This window comes from Rhincodon typus, chromosome 24 (genome assembly GCF_021869965.1).
Source record: "Rhincodon typus isolate 14 chromosome 24, sRhiTyp1.1, whole genome shotgun sequence".
In the NCBI taxonomy this organism is placed as follows: Eukaryota; Metazoa; Chordata; class Chondrichthyes; order Orectolobiformes; family Rhincodontidae; genus Rhincodon; species Rhincodon typus.
Genome location: NC_063355.1, coordinates 12,290,469 through 12,308,514, shown reverse-complemented (window position 1 = coordinate 12,308,514; position 18,046 = coordinate 12,290,469). Strand labels below are relative to the sequence as shown.

At 41.7% G+C, this 18,046-nt stretch overlaps 1 protein-coding gene across 3 annotated transcripts in view; it reads left to right on the top strand.

The window, feature by feature from the left end:
• Positions 1–18,046, top strand: part of znrf3 (zinc and ring finger 3) — a 224,817-nt gene that overhangs the window by 95,298 nt on the left and 111,473 nt on the right. For all 3 annotated transcript variants that reach the window (XM_048611622.1, XM_048611623.1, XM_048611621.1), the window contains exon 2: positions 15,480–15,605. In XM_048611622.1, the coding sequence (XP_048467579.1) occupies positions 15,480–15,605 (126 nt within the window). The remainder of the gene's footprint in view (positions 1–15,479; positions 15,606–18,046) is intronic.

Below are 18,046 nucleotides of genomic sequence, written 5' to 3'. Positions count from 1 at the left end.
CAGTGTGGAAGCAGGCCATTTGGCCCATTGAGTCCACACTGACCCTCTGAAGAGCATCCCACTCAGACCTACCCCGTCCCTGTAAACCCACATTTCCCATGGCTAATCCATTTAGCCTGCACATCTTTGGGACGTGGGAGGAAATTGGAGCACATGGAGGAAACTCTCGGAGACACTGGGAAACGCTAGTCACTGCTTTGCACAGTCACCTGAGGGTGGAACTGAAGCCAGGTCCCCTCAGCATTGTGAGACAGCAGTGCTAACCACTGAACCACTGTGACACCCCATTCTTAATTAGAATTCTTAACTGAAGCTGTGTTTTTTTTTTGAATGAATGGATGTATTGAAGTCAGTGTCTGTGTGTAGTGTAGTTAAACCCTGGGTTTATCAGTAGGATCTCATGAAATGCTATCTCTGCTTCTTCCTCCACAGGTACTACCCAACCCACTGGATACTACCTGAAGGGCCACTGCTTTTTTCTTGAAGAGCTGATGCACAATAAAGGAGGCAGGAATGTAGTGATTATAGTGGCTTGTTATCCACAGGCTGGGGTTCGTTTGGAGACCCGAGTTCCAGTCCTACTATGAAAGCTTGGGAACTTCAGCTCATTCCATTAATTAAATCTAGCGTTACAAAAACTCGCGTCGATGATAGTGACCACAAAACCCGTGGATTTTTGTAAACACCAATCTGGGTTCGTGAATATCTTTTTGGATACTGTTTATAGCTCTAGAACCACGGCATGTGCCACCCCTCTGAAATGCCAACCGCCCACCTTCTCGAGCAATTTGGGATGCACAGTAAATTCTGGCTGTGTCTGATGCTCACATTTTGCTTGCGTAATATGAGCATATTCATCAGGAGCAGAAGTAAGCTTTTGAATCCTGCACCACCATTCATTAAGAACTGACTAATCTGTTCGTGTTTCAAACTCCCCATTCCCATCACTGCCTCCCCGCCCCCCGATAACCCTTGGTTCCCTTGCCTAAATAGTACTTGTTCACCTCCACCTTAAAAATATTTAATCGTACAGCTCCCACCTCCTACTGACTTAGAGAATTCTGAAGTTGCACAACAATCTGTCCAAAAAGGCTGACTACTAATTTTTAAATCCACAAAGGGAAACATCCCTTCCATTCCCACCTTGTCACAACCATATAAGATCATGTATACTTGAATCAAATCATCTCTTTCTCTTCTAAAATCCAGGGGAATGGAGCCTAATCCGTGTGACCGTTCTTCATAAGATAGTCTGTTCATTTTGGGTATTAATCTGATAAACCTTCTATTAATCACCTCCAATGCATTTCTATTCATTCTTAAATTGAGGAGACCAATACTGCACACAGTATTCAAGATGTGGTCTCATGAATACATTGTATAACTAAAGCATAACATCCTTAATAAAAACTGAAAGAAGTGCGGATGCTGTAAGTCAGAAGCAAAAACAGAAGTTGCTGGATAAGCTGAGAAGGTCTAGCAGAATCTGTAGAGAGAAATCAGAGTTAACATTTCGGGTTGAATGACTGATCTTAAGAACTGTTCTGGGGAATGGTCACTTGGCCTGAAACATTGACTCTGATTTCTCTCCACAGATGCTGCCAGACCTGCTGAGATTTTTCAGCAACTTCTGTTTTTGATTCTTCGCTTAATGTTCTCTTCCTCTTTTACAAAGGATGATGTTGCATTAGCTACTTACGGTACCTGCCTACTAATATTTTGGTGACTGATGCACCATTGGAATTCTGCAGTTGTTTTCCATTTAACAAATACTTTTTATTCTTTCTGCCAAAGTGAATGACTTTACAATCCTCGATCTGACAGTTTGCATAAGTGGCAAAAATTCATGTACACCCCTCTGCAACTTGACTCTGTCCTGTTCACAATACTTTCTCACCCATCTTTATGGCAGCTGCAAATTTAACCATGTCTCCCCTCATCTAAATCATCAATATATATTGTAAATGGTTGTGACTGCTGCAGGGCCCTACTCAAAACATTCTACCTATTAGAAAAAAGATCCATTAGGCATTCTCTGTTTGCTGCCACACAAGCAATCTTCTGTGCTTGTTTGTGTTATTCCCAACAACATGAGCTCCTTCTTTGCACAGTCACCTATTATGTGGCACCGTGTCAGATGCCTTCTTTAGGTCCATGTACAGCACTTCCAAAGCAGAATTTCTCAAAGTGGGGATCGTGAGCTGCAATTTTGGGGTCACAAGTGCTGAGGCAGCAGTGATCACTGACCAAAGTTATAACCACTGTCCACCTGCTCTCTCAGGGAATGAGATTGGGGTGGTCAACGATTTATAAGATTCGAAAATATGGTCATAGTAGGGAAAATCTTGGGAAAAGCACTGGTCTATTGGCTCCTCTTTATCCACACCTCATGTTACTCCTTCAAAAAAAAGACTCCAATAAATGAGTTAAACATGACTTTCCCTTCATAATACCGTGCTGATCCTTCCTGATTACCTTGAATTTTTCTAAAAACCTAGCTGTAACCTCCTTACTGATTTGATTCACTATCTTCCCTGTGAAAGATGTCAACCTAACTAGCCTGTAGGTCCCTGTTTTCTGCCCCGCCTCCTTCTCGAATCAAGGAGAAACGTTTCCTACTTCTCAGTTGAATGGAGAATTTCCAGTTTTGAGTGAATTTCAGAAAATTTTCTCCAATGGATATTCCAATGCCATAATCCCACGCTCTCATTAGAGAGAGATGACTGGTGGTGACTTTCACCTGAGGGTCACCACACCACAGTTAAAGGGAGAGTTTGCAAAGCCAGGACCTTTATGGTAACCTCAGCTGGTACAGGGATGTTGATTGGTGTTACTCTGCGTCTCAAACCAGCTGTCCAGCCAACTGAGCTAATCAACCCATGCCTTGTGTTATCAGCAACCTCTTTAAGACTCAGAATAAAGTCCAATGGGACCAAAGGACTTGTTATCCCTCAGTGTCATTAATTTGTGTAGTAGTCTGCTCCCTTAGTGATTGTAATTTCACCAAATTCCCCTCTCCCTCATGATGTACAGCTATTCCTGGAATTTTTAAAATCCTCTTTAGGAACGGGGGAAGCAAAATACTTGTTCATCTCCTCCATTATTTCCTTTCTTATTTATTATTAACTCCACATACTCATTGTGTAGAGGTCCAGCACTCACTTTTTATTGAATGTATTGAAACTCTTGTACTCCTTTTACATTTCCACTATCTTCCCCTCATACTTTTTCATCTTTCTTTGGCCTGATTAACTTTCAGTTGTTAGTTTTTGAATGAAATATGCCTGTCAATACTCAAGATCCAATCCTTGTCACCCAGTAGCTTAGTAATGGCTATCTGATCATGTTTATTTCCTTCAATAGTCACTATCACTTTATTTACTATGTTGCAGATACCATGAACATTCAGGTACAGAGTCTAAGTTTTGTCTTATTGTTATCTATGTAACATCTAGTCTTATTTTTGGTGTACTCCTTGGCTTGTTCTCTCTCTATCTCTTCCTTCTGTTCTTTGACTTTCGTCTCCCCTATAACTATTTTGCTCAGGTGCTGACCATCCAAACAGCAGAGAACCCACTTTGTTGTGCTTACATCTGAAAGTTATATGTAAACACTTACCAGCTAGTTGATATACCAGACTCCTGTAGTGTCACTGTTTTCATTCAGTTTTTCAAACTGAGCATCCCAGTGACTGAAGAGGTACACTCCAAATAAAAAAGTCAGGAAAATAAAGCAAAGGTACATCTCCTTCCTCTACTTCACTGAACTCCTGCACTGACCAAACCGCCAAAGCTTCCCTTTCTGTCAGGGGCACTCAAATTATCAAGATTCTGAGGCTGTGTTCCCACCATCCTCTTCCAGGTAGAATGATGCCAATCACATCTTGTGAATTAATATGAAGTAAAGGGAGAAAGAGGAGGTATTTTAAAATATTTTTCAAAGAAGCTTATGAGACATATCAAGAGTGAGTAGGGCTTGAACCCAGGCCTCCTGGCTCAGTAGTAGGGATACTATCACTGCGTTACAGAAGTCCCCAAGCGTGGAGTTTTGCATCAGATTTACAAATGGGCAAAATGTGATTTGAATCTGGGTCAACGGCTTGTAAGACAGCTATGCTCGTTAGTGTTCCACCACCATTCTCCAAGCGTGTAAAAGATACTGGAGTGTGACAAATTGTAATGATTACACCCTTGTTGCAGTTTTTTTTTTGATGATTAAATCATTACCTTCCTGTCTTGCATCATGCAAACGTCAAATGGTTGCTTTGTGCATAATAGTACTTAAGTTTGTATGTTTTTGAGAATAACTTCAGTCCGAGGGGATGATAAACTGGATCAGTTTTTAACTAAACTTTGAAAGTTGTTCATTTCACTTATCCAAGATAGTGCACATAGAAGAGGAACCCTGAGGAAGATAGGAAAGACATTTTTTCTAACAAATTAACTGAATTTTGATAGTTTGTCAAAATGTAAATGGCAAGCTTGTGATTATAAAGTACTTCATACATAGTCAGAAAATGTCAATGTACTAGTCAGTCAAAGTGGTGAGACTGGCATAGAAGGAGGACAAGCATGGGATGGAGAACGCAACACCTTTAGAAGTAGGTTCAGCAATCAATTGGAAAACAATGACTTTGAAGTTTCTAGTGATCTCTTACAAACTCCTGCTGCTGGACCCAGGATATTTCTTGCCCTGCAGTACCCGCTCATATTCAGTTCCTCTGTTTGTTGCTGGTTACCTCATTTTCCACACTACTTCTATCAAACTTCAGGTACACCCTCTAAAGTCATTCTAGATGACACAGCCCCTGTGTTGTTAAGTCACAGCACCCCAGCCTCCAGTTTGCTGAACACCAGGGTGGCCAATCTGACAAGTCTATCGAGTTGGTTCTTCAGTATGCAGCTACTCCCAGCAGTATCACTAAACCAAGGTCTTCTCCATTGTTTCAGAGATAGAAGGAACTGCAGATGCTGGAGAATCTGGGTTGCCAAATACCAGAGACTATCTTAAACTGGTACAAATTTGACACACAATTAAATAATATCAGGGAAATAGGCTACTTAGCCTATGTATGTTGGTATTTAACCTTCAGACAAACAATTTTCTGGTCACGTTTACCCAGCCTGTTTTGATGTCTCTTCAGCTACACTTAAGTCATCCATCAACTCAATTTAATCTTTTAGACACTCTGATGGTCTGGAGTTTGCTGCCTGCATACATTGGAGAGATTGCTTTCAATTTGTATTTTAAAAATCCAGACAGATTTTTAGCTTTTTGTGTATATGACCGTAAAACACACTTTAATATTTTGAATGTTGCATTTCCTGATGATTTTCACTGCCGATACCTGGAGCAGCCCTTCACTGCTTTAGGGTAGCTGAGATTTCGTTAGTACGAAAGCAATCCACTGGAAGGAATACTCATCCTTACAAATGACTTTGAAATTTTCTGCTTTGTTCCTTCCATTGAGGATCTCAGATTGTGTGTCACAGTTGTTCAGACTGGATTTGTCATAGGGCTGCCATCTCCTTGAGGGGGAACGGGAGGGGAAGATTTGATAAACTCATACCTGAGGAGAAAGAGCCAAAATGATCACTCACATTTTTGACAGTGGCAGTAGAGTAATGGATTCTGGTTTCCTCTCAGAGGGAGAGGTAACACAGCTATCTTTTAATTAAGATGCTGTCACTTTAAACGTAGTTTGGATTTTGTCTCCGTGTGAAACAACTTTCAAATGCACCGTGATAAATGAGCAAAGGCCAACTGAATGACGGCAGCATTTAAAGGCGCACAATCTGTCTTTAAGGAAATTTGAGCTCTGATCCCGCAGTCTGACGTGAATTCTGGTGAAAGCTCCTTTGCTACAGTAGCAGAGGGGGAAGAACGCTACACTGACATGATTGATCATTATAGCAAACTGGCAGTGCAGTAATAACAGCACCAGACCCTTCATGTACCTTTTTTTGAAGTAAATGATTTGCTCAGATTTGATTCAATCTCGGCGAAAAAAAATGCACTTGCAATTTTTGTCATCACCTCCCTTACTTCCTGGTAATTTTATTTCTTTTACAAGTTAAGTTAATTCCCATTTGCTGCAACTTTGTCTCCTCTACAGAAAGTAGTGTTGACTGACTGACTGTGAATGCTCATCATTGTGTAAGCCCAGTCCAGCCAGCCTCCAGTTAAATGTTTCTTAGAAATGGAAAATGACACACTTCCTTTTTAAATTCCAGTCCTGGAAATGGAGTTAACCTCAGCTGCAGCAAAAGGGGTTAAACACCACTGATATATACTTCTGATAGTTAGCGCTGTACACTCATGTTGAAACACAGCCTTGGATCACACACTAATGTGCTATATATGAGAGTGTGATGTGTGCCCGACTTGCAGACGCTCAGAGTGCAAAACAGGTGTAGTCTCCAAAAGGAAATACTTTCTGTTTCCCTGGCAGGTTTGGTTGAAAGTAGGCCTGTTTCACCTCTAGCCCTGAGTCTTCCTAACTGCATGCTATGATGGTGTTGTAATCCACAGGGGGGTCTTTTTTAAATATTACTTACACGTGAACAGAACCTAACAACCTCCCTGATAGCTCAGCTGTCAAAGTGCTGCTCAGTGTAAGAGGAATAAAGAATTTGTATTTTATCTAATGGTTTTCACTACATCAGAACTCCTAAGTACTTTTTGATGTGCAGCTATTATTTTTCTCTGTAATTACACTTTACGTACATTTGGGGTTCCTCAAGCAGCATTGTGCTATTGATAGATACCATATTTGTAGGGCATATCAGTTGAGATGTATGTGATATGAAATTTTGATGTATTTTTTCCTTTTATCTTTCTATACATTTCTTACAAATATATTTTAGTCTTTTTTTTAAAACAACATCTTTATGTCTGTAAGGTTTGTTTAATGTGACGAATTTTATACTCTGCATGGTAATAGTTCTGAAAGGGTTAATATTGGAAGCTACATTAAGCTTCTCCTGATGTGATGATGTGTCGGTTTTGGGCTAAGAATCAGGAGTCAGGCACAAGGTCCTGATGGAGACATGTATCATTTTAGTAACAAAAACAGAAGTTGCTGGAAAAGCTCAGCAGATCTGGCAACATCTCCGAAGAAGAATCAGAGTTAACGTTTTGTATCCGTGACCTCTTCCTCAGTTCTAATGACAGGTCACAGGACCTGAAACTTTAACTCTGATTTTCTCTTCACAGATGCTGCCAGACCTGCTGAGCTTTTCCAGCAACTTCTGCTTTGTTGCTGATTTAGAGCATCAGCAGTTCTTTCAGTTCGTATCATTCTAGTCTCCTGTTAGTCTCAGTCTTAGTACTTGTGTATACATAGTCAATATAACTTACATTGTACCTTGGCAATAAACTGCATCTTATTGTTGAGACAAGTGCCTTTTCTCCTGAAGAACCAAAACAGAAAAGCTCAGCAAGTCTACCAGCAGCTGTGGAGAGAAATCAGAATTAACATTTAGTCTCCTTCTCATCAAGGTTCACCAGTAGTTCATCCCCTACCACTGACAACCAAATAAGCCGTAGACCTAGCGTAAAGAGGATTGGAGTCAGCACCCTACCTTAACCATTAGTTGGCAGTAAACCAATGTACTGCAGATATTGGAGACCTGAAACTGAAAAAAAAAAGTGCTGGGGAAACTCAACAGATCCGGCAGTATCTATGGAGAGAGAAACACAGTTAAATTTTCAAATACAGTACAACTTCTTCAGAGCCGTTAGCTGGTAATGCTTGTTTCCGCAGTGTATACAACATGGTGATCGGTGGTGAGCGTCTTAGAATTTTTCCACTGTGGTCACTTTAAATCAATTTGATCCAAGAGAAAACCTACTCGGAAGACAAAAGACTTTAAAAGCATTAATGTTAATCCGCAAGCATGTAAATTGATAGTCAGCAGCAGGGGGAAAGCAGCATTTCAGAAGAAAACCTTCACCTCACAGCTGGTAAGAGGTGCAGGAAAAAGTAGTGAGAGCTCGGAGGAGATTTAAAGATCTCGGAAATACTAGATTCCTTCAAGAAGAAGGACCTGTGAGAGTAGTTTGAAACTCTGAGTAAAGTTAAAAATCTGACTTGAGACAGACTTTTAAAAAAGGCAGTCCAAAGTTTCAGGCTGGGAAGGATAAAGGTGAAAAGGAGTATTTATCCTTCAAAACCGGTATCACCCATTGTCATAAGCAGGCTCCATAAAACACGTTAGACACAGCGAGGGACAGAATATTCATTTTGTGGCAGAAAAGTTGCAGAGTATATTTACAGAGACTAATGGGCAATTTCTGAGATTTTGAAGACCGTCAAATAGAAGGAGATAGAAGTATTTTTAAGTTTATGATAAGGAACACTCCTCATTTAAAATGCAATTTTGGCAGGGTGGCCTTTGAGGCTACATCTACAGAATTCCTCAAAATCCAAAAGAGACACATGTTATTGTTTGAATTATTAATCAGTTTTCATCAGAACTATTGCAGTCCAAGGTAGATTTTTTTAATTTGGAGGTTATTGAGATTGTACTGGAAGCAGAAATCAGAATGATTCGTAGACAGATCCCGAGGGCAGGGCGACGATCTTTTGTAGTCGACAACAGAACCATCCTTCCTTGTGAAAGGTTTTGATCTCTCTTAAAAGATCCATGGCACTATTCAAAGAACAGAGGGGAGGTTCTTCCAGTGATCCAGTCAACAATAATAAATATCTAATTCTCCCCCGTTCTTCCCACAAAAACCAGCAAATATTGCAGCAGGTAACTCACCTCCTCCTGTCTTCCCAAAGCCTATCTGCCATCAACAAGCCATACGTCCAGAGTAAGATGTAATAACTCTTGAGAGTCTTTATCCAAGACTCCCATTTGATTGTCACCCCATCCAACACCTTCAACATTCACTCCCTTCACCTCCAGCACACTGTAGCAGCAGTGTATATCATTGGCAGGATGCAGTGCAGTAACTCACAAAGGTTCATCCAAACCCATATGCTGCCATCACCGAGAAAAATCAAGGGCAACAAATGCATGGGAACACTGTCACACAAGTAAAGCCATATGTCATCCTGAATTGGAACTGTATCTCTGTTCCTTCGTCACTGCTGGCTCAAGATCCTGTAACACCCCTCCTCCCAGCACTGTTGGTGATCCTATGCCTACAACGGGTGGCACAGTGGCTCAGTGGTTAGCACTACTGCTCGCAGCACCGGGAACCTGGGTTCAACTCCTGCCTTAGGTGACTGTGCAAACCCCACCGAGACATTCACCCTCTGTCTTCCCGGAATTCCTCCGGGTGCTCCAATTACCTCCCACAGTCCAAAAATGTGCAGGCTAGGTGGATTAGCCATGGGAAATGCATGTTTATAGGGTACGGGAGTGGGTCTGGCTGGGATGCTCTTCAGAGGGGGCATTAAGAGCTCGATGGGCCAAATAGCCTGCTTCTACACTGTAGGGATTCAATGATTCTAAGCTCTGTAGGAGTTCAAGAAGGCAGCTCACCTCCCTCTTCTCCAAGGTGATTGGGAGTGGGTAACAAATGCTGACCTAGCCATTGTTGCCTACGTCCTATGAAGGAATATAAAATGCGCACTTTTTCTACTATAGATCTACTTTTCCAGTGAAAGTAATTTAGCCATTGTTTAAATGTCAACAGTTTGTTTCTATTGCAGCTTAAAATTAATACCTGTTACTTTGATTGTTATAACTTACTTGAGTAAGTAATCATGGTTAAGAAAATATTGGATAAACATAGCTCTAGTCTATACAGATATTCCTAGATTTACTTATTGCACCAAGCTCATAGCCATGAGAGTTCACAGTGTGATATCATGACCAATGCAAAAGCTCAACTCATTCAAGCAACCACTGGATTAACTTCAGTGGGTTCACGTGTAAAAAGCTTTATCTTGAAGTTAACATTGTTCACATGGTCATCAAATCCTTCCTCTCAAACTTTCATGGAATCACTGAATAGATACCACACAGAAGAAAGCCATTTGGTTCATCGTGTCTCTACTGGCTCTCTGCAAGTTCAACTCACCAAGTTCCGTTACCCTGACACATGCTCGAGCTACGGATAAGCTGCAGCTGGCTCAAAATTCTTGGGTACTCTGCCTGTGGATGTCTGCTTCGCTGTGTAACAGAGGAAATAATTGTGTGTTCTCCCTGGTCACAGCTCAGGACTGAGTAGAGGAAGTGTGAGGTGGAGGAAATTTCCCTTTTTGCTAAAGAGAGCGCAGTAGATCTGAAGTTAAGTCAGCAGTGGTTTCTCAGCCTATGGGAATCACCAGGAGCAACTCCCAGATTGTTTCAGCCTGGGATTTGCCACGATTTTATTCAAACAGATGTGGATGTTTATTCTCAACAGGGAGAACAATCAAGTTTTTGAAACTGTTTTTACCTGAACCAGTTTGAAAGGCAATTGTGCAATTTGTGGTTTTTAAAGATTTGTTTGTGCAACAAAGTATTGGATTCAAGGCTTCAGTACTGTGCCATAAGTGCGACATCTTAGGAGAGGCTTTATTTTGTGTAATTAGGCAGGGTCACGTGAGAGGAGGGAGTTCCACGCCTTGTTTAAATAAAGAAAACACCTTGCATTTACGTAGCAGCTTTCATCACCTCAGGCTGTCTTAAAGCACCTTTCAGCCAATCAAGTGCTTTTGAAGTGCAATCACTGTTAACGTTCAGGAGATAGGTAATATGTGTTACACCAGCTATTCAGCCCAACCATTCCATGCTATCCTTTATGCTTCACCTGAACCAAATGTGGTAGGCTATTTGTGCACAGCAAGTGGCATAGTGATAATGACCAGCTCAGACAATCTGTTTCAGTGATGTTGATTGAGACCGGGGAGGGAAACAAATTCACCAGGACACTGAGCAGAGCTCTCTTTATTTGAAATAGTGGCAGGGGTAGTTTTAACCATCACGAAGCCCCAACACTGAGCAGCTAATGTACACTCAAAATATTTAGGATTTGAGGCAATCATTGTTGAGGACATTTTTTTTGAGGGAGCCCATTAGGGCAGGTTTAATAAGTGAAGCTGTTGACCAGTGCTGTAATCGAAGTGGCTCACACAAACCCTGCTTTGTGACCAAAGCCAAGCGTTATTAGAGGTGGCTGCAGTATTGTTACATTCTGTGGTTAAATAGACAGTATCCTCTTTGTCTGCCTTCATAAGCCATATTTAATAACTATCAGAAAATCATTCGTCCTTTGATATACTGTAGTGCATGGCTGTGTTGTCAACAAATTCCATGAAGTTACCACAAAGGTAAACATAATTACAGCAGCCAGAAGAAGGCAGCATTCTTTTTGTTACTGTGCTTTATCCGGTTTCCGTGTGGTGTTTTAGTTTTATTTTCTTCTTCAGACAACATGCAGTAATGTTGCTAGCACTTCAGATCAGGGTAACGGTGAAATGATCACTGCGCATTACTATGAAGCATCGTCCCACAGCTCGGTGTTGAGCTTTGTCTTTGTAAGGCAGGCTGTTGAGTCTGCATGAGGAATGGTTATCATGAAGTGCTGAAGGTTACAAAAGTCTGTCCTTGGCAGTGAAAGCACAAAGAATTTGAGGTGATGATTAAGAATCTTGTAGAAGTATAGGAACGTAGGGATGGAGGTAGGCCATTCAGCCCCTTGATCCTGCTCCACCATTCTAGTTCATGCACGATCATTTAACTGAATGCTCGGAGCTTCCACAGGCCCTTCTGGAAGAGTATTTAAAAGATTCACTCTGAGTGAAGAAACTAAGGATGGCTCCGTGGTTAGCACTGCTGCCTCATAGCGTCAGGGACCCGAGTTCGATTCCACCCTTGGGTGACTGTCTGTGTAGAATTTGCACATTCTCCCCGTGTCTGCGTGGGTTTCCTCCGGGTGCTCCAGTTTCCTCTCACAGTCCAAAGATGTGCAGGCTAGGTGCATTGACCGTGATAAATCACCCATGGTGTCCAGGGATGTGCGGGCTTGGTGGATAAGTCGTGGGAAATGCTGGGTTACAGCTATGTGGTGGGTCCAGGTCAGATGCTCTTCAGAGGGTTGGTGTGGACTCAATGGGCTGAATGCCCTGCTTCCACATTTAAGGATTCTATGGGACTCCTCATCTGATTTGTAAATGGCTATTCTGAGACTGTGTCCCCTGGTAGACCCCACAGCCAAGGGAACATTCTTTCTGCATCTACTCCATCCATCCCCTCAAAAGCCCTGTAGGTTTACATGAAATTGATGCTTAATCTTCTATACTCTGGAGAATACAGGTTCAGTCCAATGAATCTCCAATCCACTTCTTTTACGGCAAGTATCCCCTTCCTCAGGACCTCACTCAATACTTCAGGTTCAGTCTGAACATATATCTTTGTTCCTGTAGGTAAATGCTCTTGCTGTTAAGGATAACATTTTGCCTTGGGGATTGCTTGCTGTGCCTGCATGCTAGTGACTTACAAAGACATGTAGGTCCCTGGTGCAATGTTAAAGTTACTTACTAAATACCAGTGAGACTTTTTTTAAAATCCCCTACAGTGTGTATTGTTAATTATGTCTATTTCAGCATGATTGAAATGCAGCAAAGACTTGCAATCATACAGCACTTTCCACAACCTCTGGACCCTGCATGACAGCCAGTGAAGTTCTTTTTTGAAAATGCAGTTGCTATGATCATGTGGAAAAAGAGGCAGCCAATTTGCACACCCCAAGCTCCCACAAACAACATGATAATGACTATACAGTCTGTTTCAGTAATGTTCACTGAAGGAAAACTATTTGAATGGACATTGAGACAGACGTCTTGTCTAAACAGTATTGTGAGATCTGTTATATCCCTAATATGTTGGTGGAGCCTTGTTTTACTGTCCAACTTGATGCCTTTGGCAGTGTAGCATTTCCTCGTGGCTGTACTGGGTTGTTAGCCTAGAGGTTTGCTCTTAAGTTTCTGGAGTGGAGTTTGAACCCACAAACCTTCTGACACAAAGGTGAGTGTGATACTAACTGAGCCAAGGGCTAAATCATTGCGTCAATGTATGTGTATGTATAACTAGAACATATGTGTGTGTTATTTATCTGTAGATATTGATGAGGTTACTGTTTGACGAAAAATTATGGTTTGCTTATCCAGGCTGAATATAAAATATTGAGAGAGAGGGCCTTCGCTTCTTTCCTTCGAGTGTTGTGTGTGGGACGGGGTGGTTAGCGCAGTTGTCTGCGTAGTCGGTTTGTGATGCAAAGTGGCACCAACAGCATGGGTTCCATTCCTGAACTGGCTGAGGTTACTACAAAGGGTCCACCTTCTCAATCTTGCCTCTCACCTGAGGCATGATGACCCTCAGGTCAAACTCATCACCAGTTGTCTTTCTCTATGAGTAAGCAGCAAGAACGATGAATGTTTTACTTTCCACAAGCAAAAACCTCCCAGGATTTCCATGTGTGGTTGAACAGAAGTTCTGCTTGGAACCATGGGGATTGTCCCAGATGGTTATGCCCTGTTTCATCCCTAAATCACTGAGTACTATTGCAAATCCTTGGGAGAGAGCTCCCAAACCTAAGTTAATTAAAGCTCCCCTGCTGGATTAGTTGATAAAGTGCTGGTTCAGATTACAATAGCTCTCCATGACCCTGGTGGAAATTGGGCTTTGGGATTGGTGAAACAGCTTGGCTTCTAACTCTGACTGTTATCCTAGCAGTGACCCTGGTGGAAATGATTCATGCATAAAGATTGGCGATGAAGACAGGGTTATTTGCTTTCATACTTACTGTTCAGGCTTACAAAAGATGAATGATTAACTGAAGACTTGTAATTTTGAAACTGTATGTCGGTGATAAATGAGATCCTAGTAAAGGACGTGGGAGGGGGAAACAAGGGTGGAATGATTGGAGAGGAGGTGTGGTCCAGAGAAATTGTACCTTTTTTCAACAAACTGCCACTGAACTTTAGAATGTGAGATGTCTTCACAGTAACTCCCTTCAGAATAATGCCCTCATTGTACAGTTAAATTTTTGTGATATTCAATTATCTTTGGACAGACTGTCCATCTCACTTTGTAGTTATGTGCTTGCTGTCAATATGTACAGCACGTTCTACCCTATAGCATGAATATGTCCATAAGCAACCCTGGGAGAAGATGTGGAGGTTAGGTGTATGGGGGGGTCGGAGGTGAAGAGCAAAAGTATGCACCCTGGCATGTTGTTAATTATTAATTAATGGTATGTATTTTTTGGAAGGGAAATGGGATAAGGTGGTCTTTTCCTGCGACAAAACTAATTAAAGAAGTGTTGCCATTTGACCTCAGACACTCTGTCACTTGCATTGATGAACATAGTTGCTTCGGGCTTGACTAAAATGTTGCACCATCTGACAAAATATTTTAACAATTTTTATTCAGCGATAAGAATTTGTTGCAGGTTTAGATTTATCTCCTCTTGTCTTACTATACACCTCCCACTTCTCCAAACTCCCAACGTTTTAACACATGGTTTTCTCCTGAAACCCGTTTTCAAAGCCTTTGTTTACGTGTGGTTTGCAGTTATGGGCTGACTTGATCCTTCTGTGATGCTTGATATGAATGAAAGTTGAAGTACGGGTTAACAGGAGGTGAGGTGGACAGCGAAGGAGATGGACAATGTTCCGCTTCTCCCTCCGAAGAACCATTCATCTTGGGTCCAGCCAGCTTTTTGGAATAGTAGCTGCCCTGATTGACAGGTCATTGGGAAGTAAAATGTATCTGTGTTACCAACCATAGAATGATCTTACCTTTGCCCACTGTCAACGGAAGTGAATTGGCAGCTACTGAGACAGATAATACTTTGGGAAGACAAAAACAGAAGTTGCTGGAAAAGCTCAGCAGGTCTGGCAGCATCTATGGAGAGAAATCAGAGTTAATGTTTTGGTTCGAGTGACCCTTCCTCAGAACACTTCGGGGAAGGGTGGACTGTGAGGGATCTGTTGTGATGAATAATAGTGATGTTAAATGAAGGGAATGTCTATGTCTGTCAACAGAATGATATGGCAACAACAGGAGTAGACACTGCAATCTCTTGAGTCTCTCATTCAATGAGAGAATAGGTTTTCCAACTTTGGCCTCAACTCCATTTTCCTGACTGTAACTCATGACCCTTCAAACTCAGGTAGTTCAAGAATCTTCTCTGTCTTATCCTTGAATAAGCTCAGTGGCTCAGCCTTCATAGCTGTCTGGGACGGAGAGTTCACAGCCCTCTGAGACCATATTCTTCCCGAATAAGTAGGCAACCCTTCCAAACTGTCAATAAAATTATGCGTTGTATTATAATAGGATAGACACACAAACCAAGTTTTCCTAGGACCAGGGAGCCTTGGCTCCAGAATGCTGTGGAATCTGGCTAAAGATGCCGAGTACTGTTGTTTAGTCTGCTCATAATGCTTAAATAAAGTTACAAAACATGTTCAAAAAACAAATGAAGTGAACATAATCTTGCGGCATTTAACCTCCTGTTGATTATGACTCTTCCAGATGCACCCGTTGGGACTATGCAACAACAATGATGAGGAGGACCTATATGAATACGGATGGGTAGGAGTGGTGAAGCTGGAACAACCAGAACTGGATCCCAAACCCTGTCTCACTGTGCTTGGCAAGGTAAGGCAGGGAAACACCGCGTGAAGCCTGAGTGTGCAGGCCCGTCCTGCATAAAAATCCTGTGCTGAAATTTCCATGGATCTCCAAACTAAACGAATAAGCAGTGGCTATTGCTTAAACTTAAACTTAACCCAGTGGTTCACTAGCTTTTGGATACTGTTTATAGATTCACTGGGATGTTTGCTTGACAACCCTCCAGGACTGATCTGGAGTCTCTCGGAATTGAAGATAAAAGATAAATTACGCATTTTTTTCCTGCCGTTGTTTATTCATTATAAATATATGGAAACTGGGATGAGGGGTTGCTGGCATCATCAGGACAGTTGAAGGGAAAGGTCATGTGATGAAACCCTCCATGAATTAATATCCTGAAGTTGGGATGACCATCTCTGCATCCTTCTAACAGATGTATATTCAATGTCCATTCTGCCATTTTAGTCACATTTCTTACATCTTAGAAACAAAAGTGTGACACATGGCCAGTAAATTATATCCATCAAGTTTTCTGTTACCAACAGTGGTGTTAGTTCAGTTGTCTGGATGGCTGGTTTGTCATGCAGCGTGAAGCCAATGACAAGGGTTCAATTCCTACACCAGCTGATGTGGAGATGCCAGTGTTGGACTGGGGTGGACAAGGTCAGAAATCACATGACACTAGATTATTGTCCAACAGGGTTATTTGACAACATGAGCTTTTGGAGCTTCAGTCCTCCTTTCAGGTGTTAGTGAGAGAGGTAGTATCAGACACAGAATTTATAAGTAAAAGATCAAAGGTTCACACCATTGATGAGGATGTACGAAACAAACAGTTCACAGAGTAAGGCCCTATATTCAATTTCTCTGCTTCCTCCCCTAACCTTTTCTCCCTTTTTGTTCTGACCTTCAGTTTTTTTGCCCTTTTTATTTTTCCTACATGACACATGCTGCAGAAATCCTGGTGGTGTGATTCGCAGGTGCAAATACTTTCTCACAGAAGAGAGGAAAATACTCATAACAGTGAAGGAGTATAATCGGTGATGAAAGGGCATTTGGAGAGAATGAGAAGACGGAGAGAGAGAAAAAGATCCTGCCATTGCAATTCTATTCCAAGTGATTTCCTTATGTCAGCCATCTTGAAAATGTTGGTGGGGCAGCAACAGCATCAGAGCTACCAAGTTGAGCCAAATGACCCGTTTCTGTTCTGCAAATTTTGGGGGCACAAATTCTGGTTTCGTTTTCATGCTGATTTTTTTTATTACACTCCTGTCTCGTTCCTTTCATACTCTTTTATGTCGCCTGACTATCTTTCTAGTAATTCTCAGAGGTGTCAGTTTGCCCATATATAAAGGTTGTTTAGAAAAGAGGGTCATGCCAGCGTTGCTCCTATAGATATATGCAAAAAGGAATATGGAGCTGAACCTGGGACCAATGCACTTGCCATCAGTGATAAGAGAAGTGCTGGTCTTTATGATCAAAGAAGACGAGACAGCAAGTAATGATAGCTTTTGGGAATCAAGACAAGTCATGGAGTCATGGAGATGTACAGCATGGAAACAGACTCTTTGGTCCAATTCGTCCATGCCGACCATATTGTCTAAATTAATCTATGCGTAACCAACTGATAGAATTCTTTAGAGTGGTAACAAAAATCGAAGACAAGGCTAAGAGCCAATCCCAAGTACTTGGATTTTCCAAAGGACTCCAATAAAAAGTCCAGATTGCAGAGTCCTGATGGAAATTAGGGTATGTGGATAAATAGATGGATAGTTAGTCTATTGACAGAAAACAGGCAGCTTGAGAGTAGGGTCACGGTTAATCATTTATTGCTTATTGTTAAAAGCAAGGTTCAAGAATTAGGATCATTGTTATCCATAAGTCCAAATCCTAAATGAAAGTTAAGACACCATTGACTCAATGTAAAGGAATGAAAATGATACTAAGCCAGGGAGAAGAGATTGAGCACAAGGAGTGAGGCACAGCATTAGCATAGCCTAGTTAGGCCAAATGGCTCATTCATGTATTAAAAACAGTAGATTCTGGTGTTACCCAGCAAACATGGCAGCATATGGGGACAGAGAAACAGACTTAACATGTCAGGTCAGCAGACATATTCACTACAACTCGTGTGCTGTATGCTGTATGTAACCCTATTTTCTCCCCTACACTACGTCTCAATCGCTTAGCCACTTCTGGTGTCTGATTCTTTCCTTCTTTTCTTGTAGTCTCTCCTGCAATCTTCCTGGATCCCTGCCACCCCCAACCATTGCCACAATGGAAAGTTCAAAGCACTTCTTTCTCTGTGTTCTCTTTTCCTTTTGTTTTGTGGCTGGGCTCCACTGTATGAGTCTCTCTCTCTATCTCTGGCACACACAGGCACACACACATGCTCATACTCTCACACGCTCTCACATGCACACTTCACTCATGCACTCACAGTTGAACTCACACTCAAACACTGACAC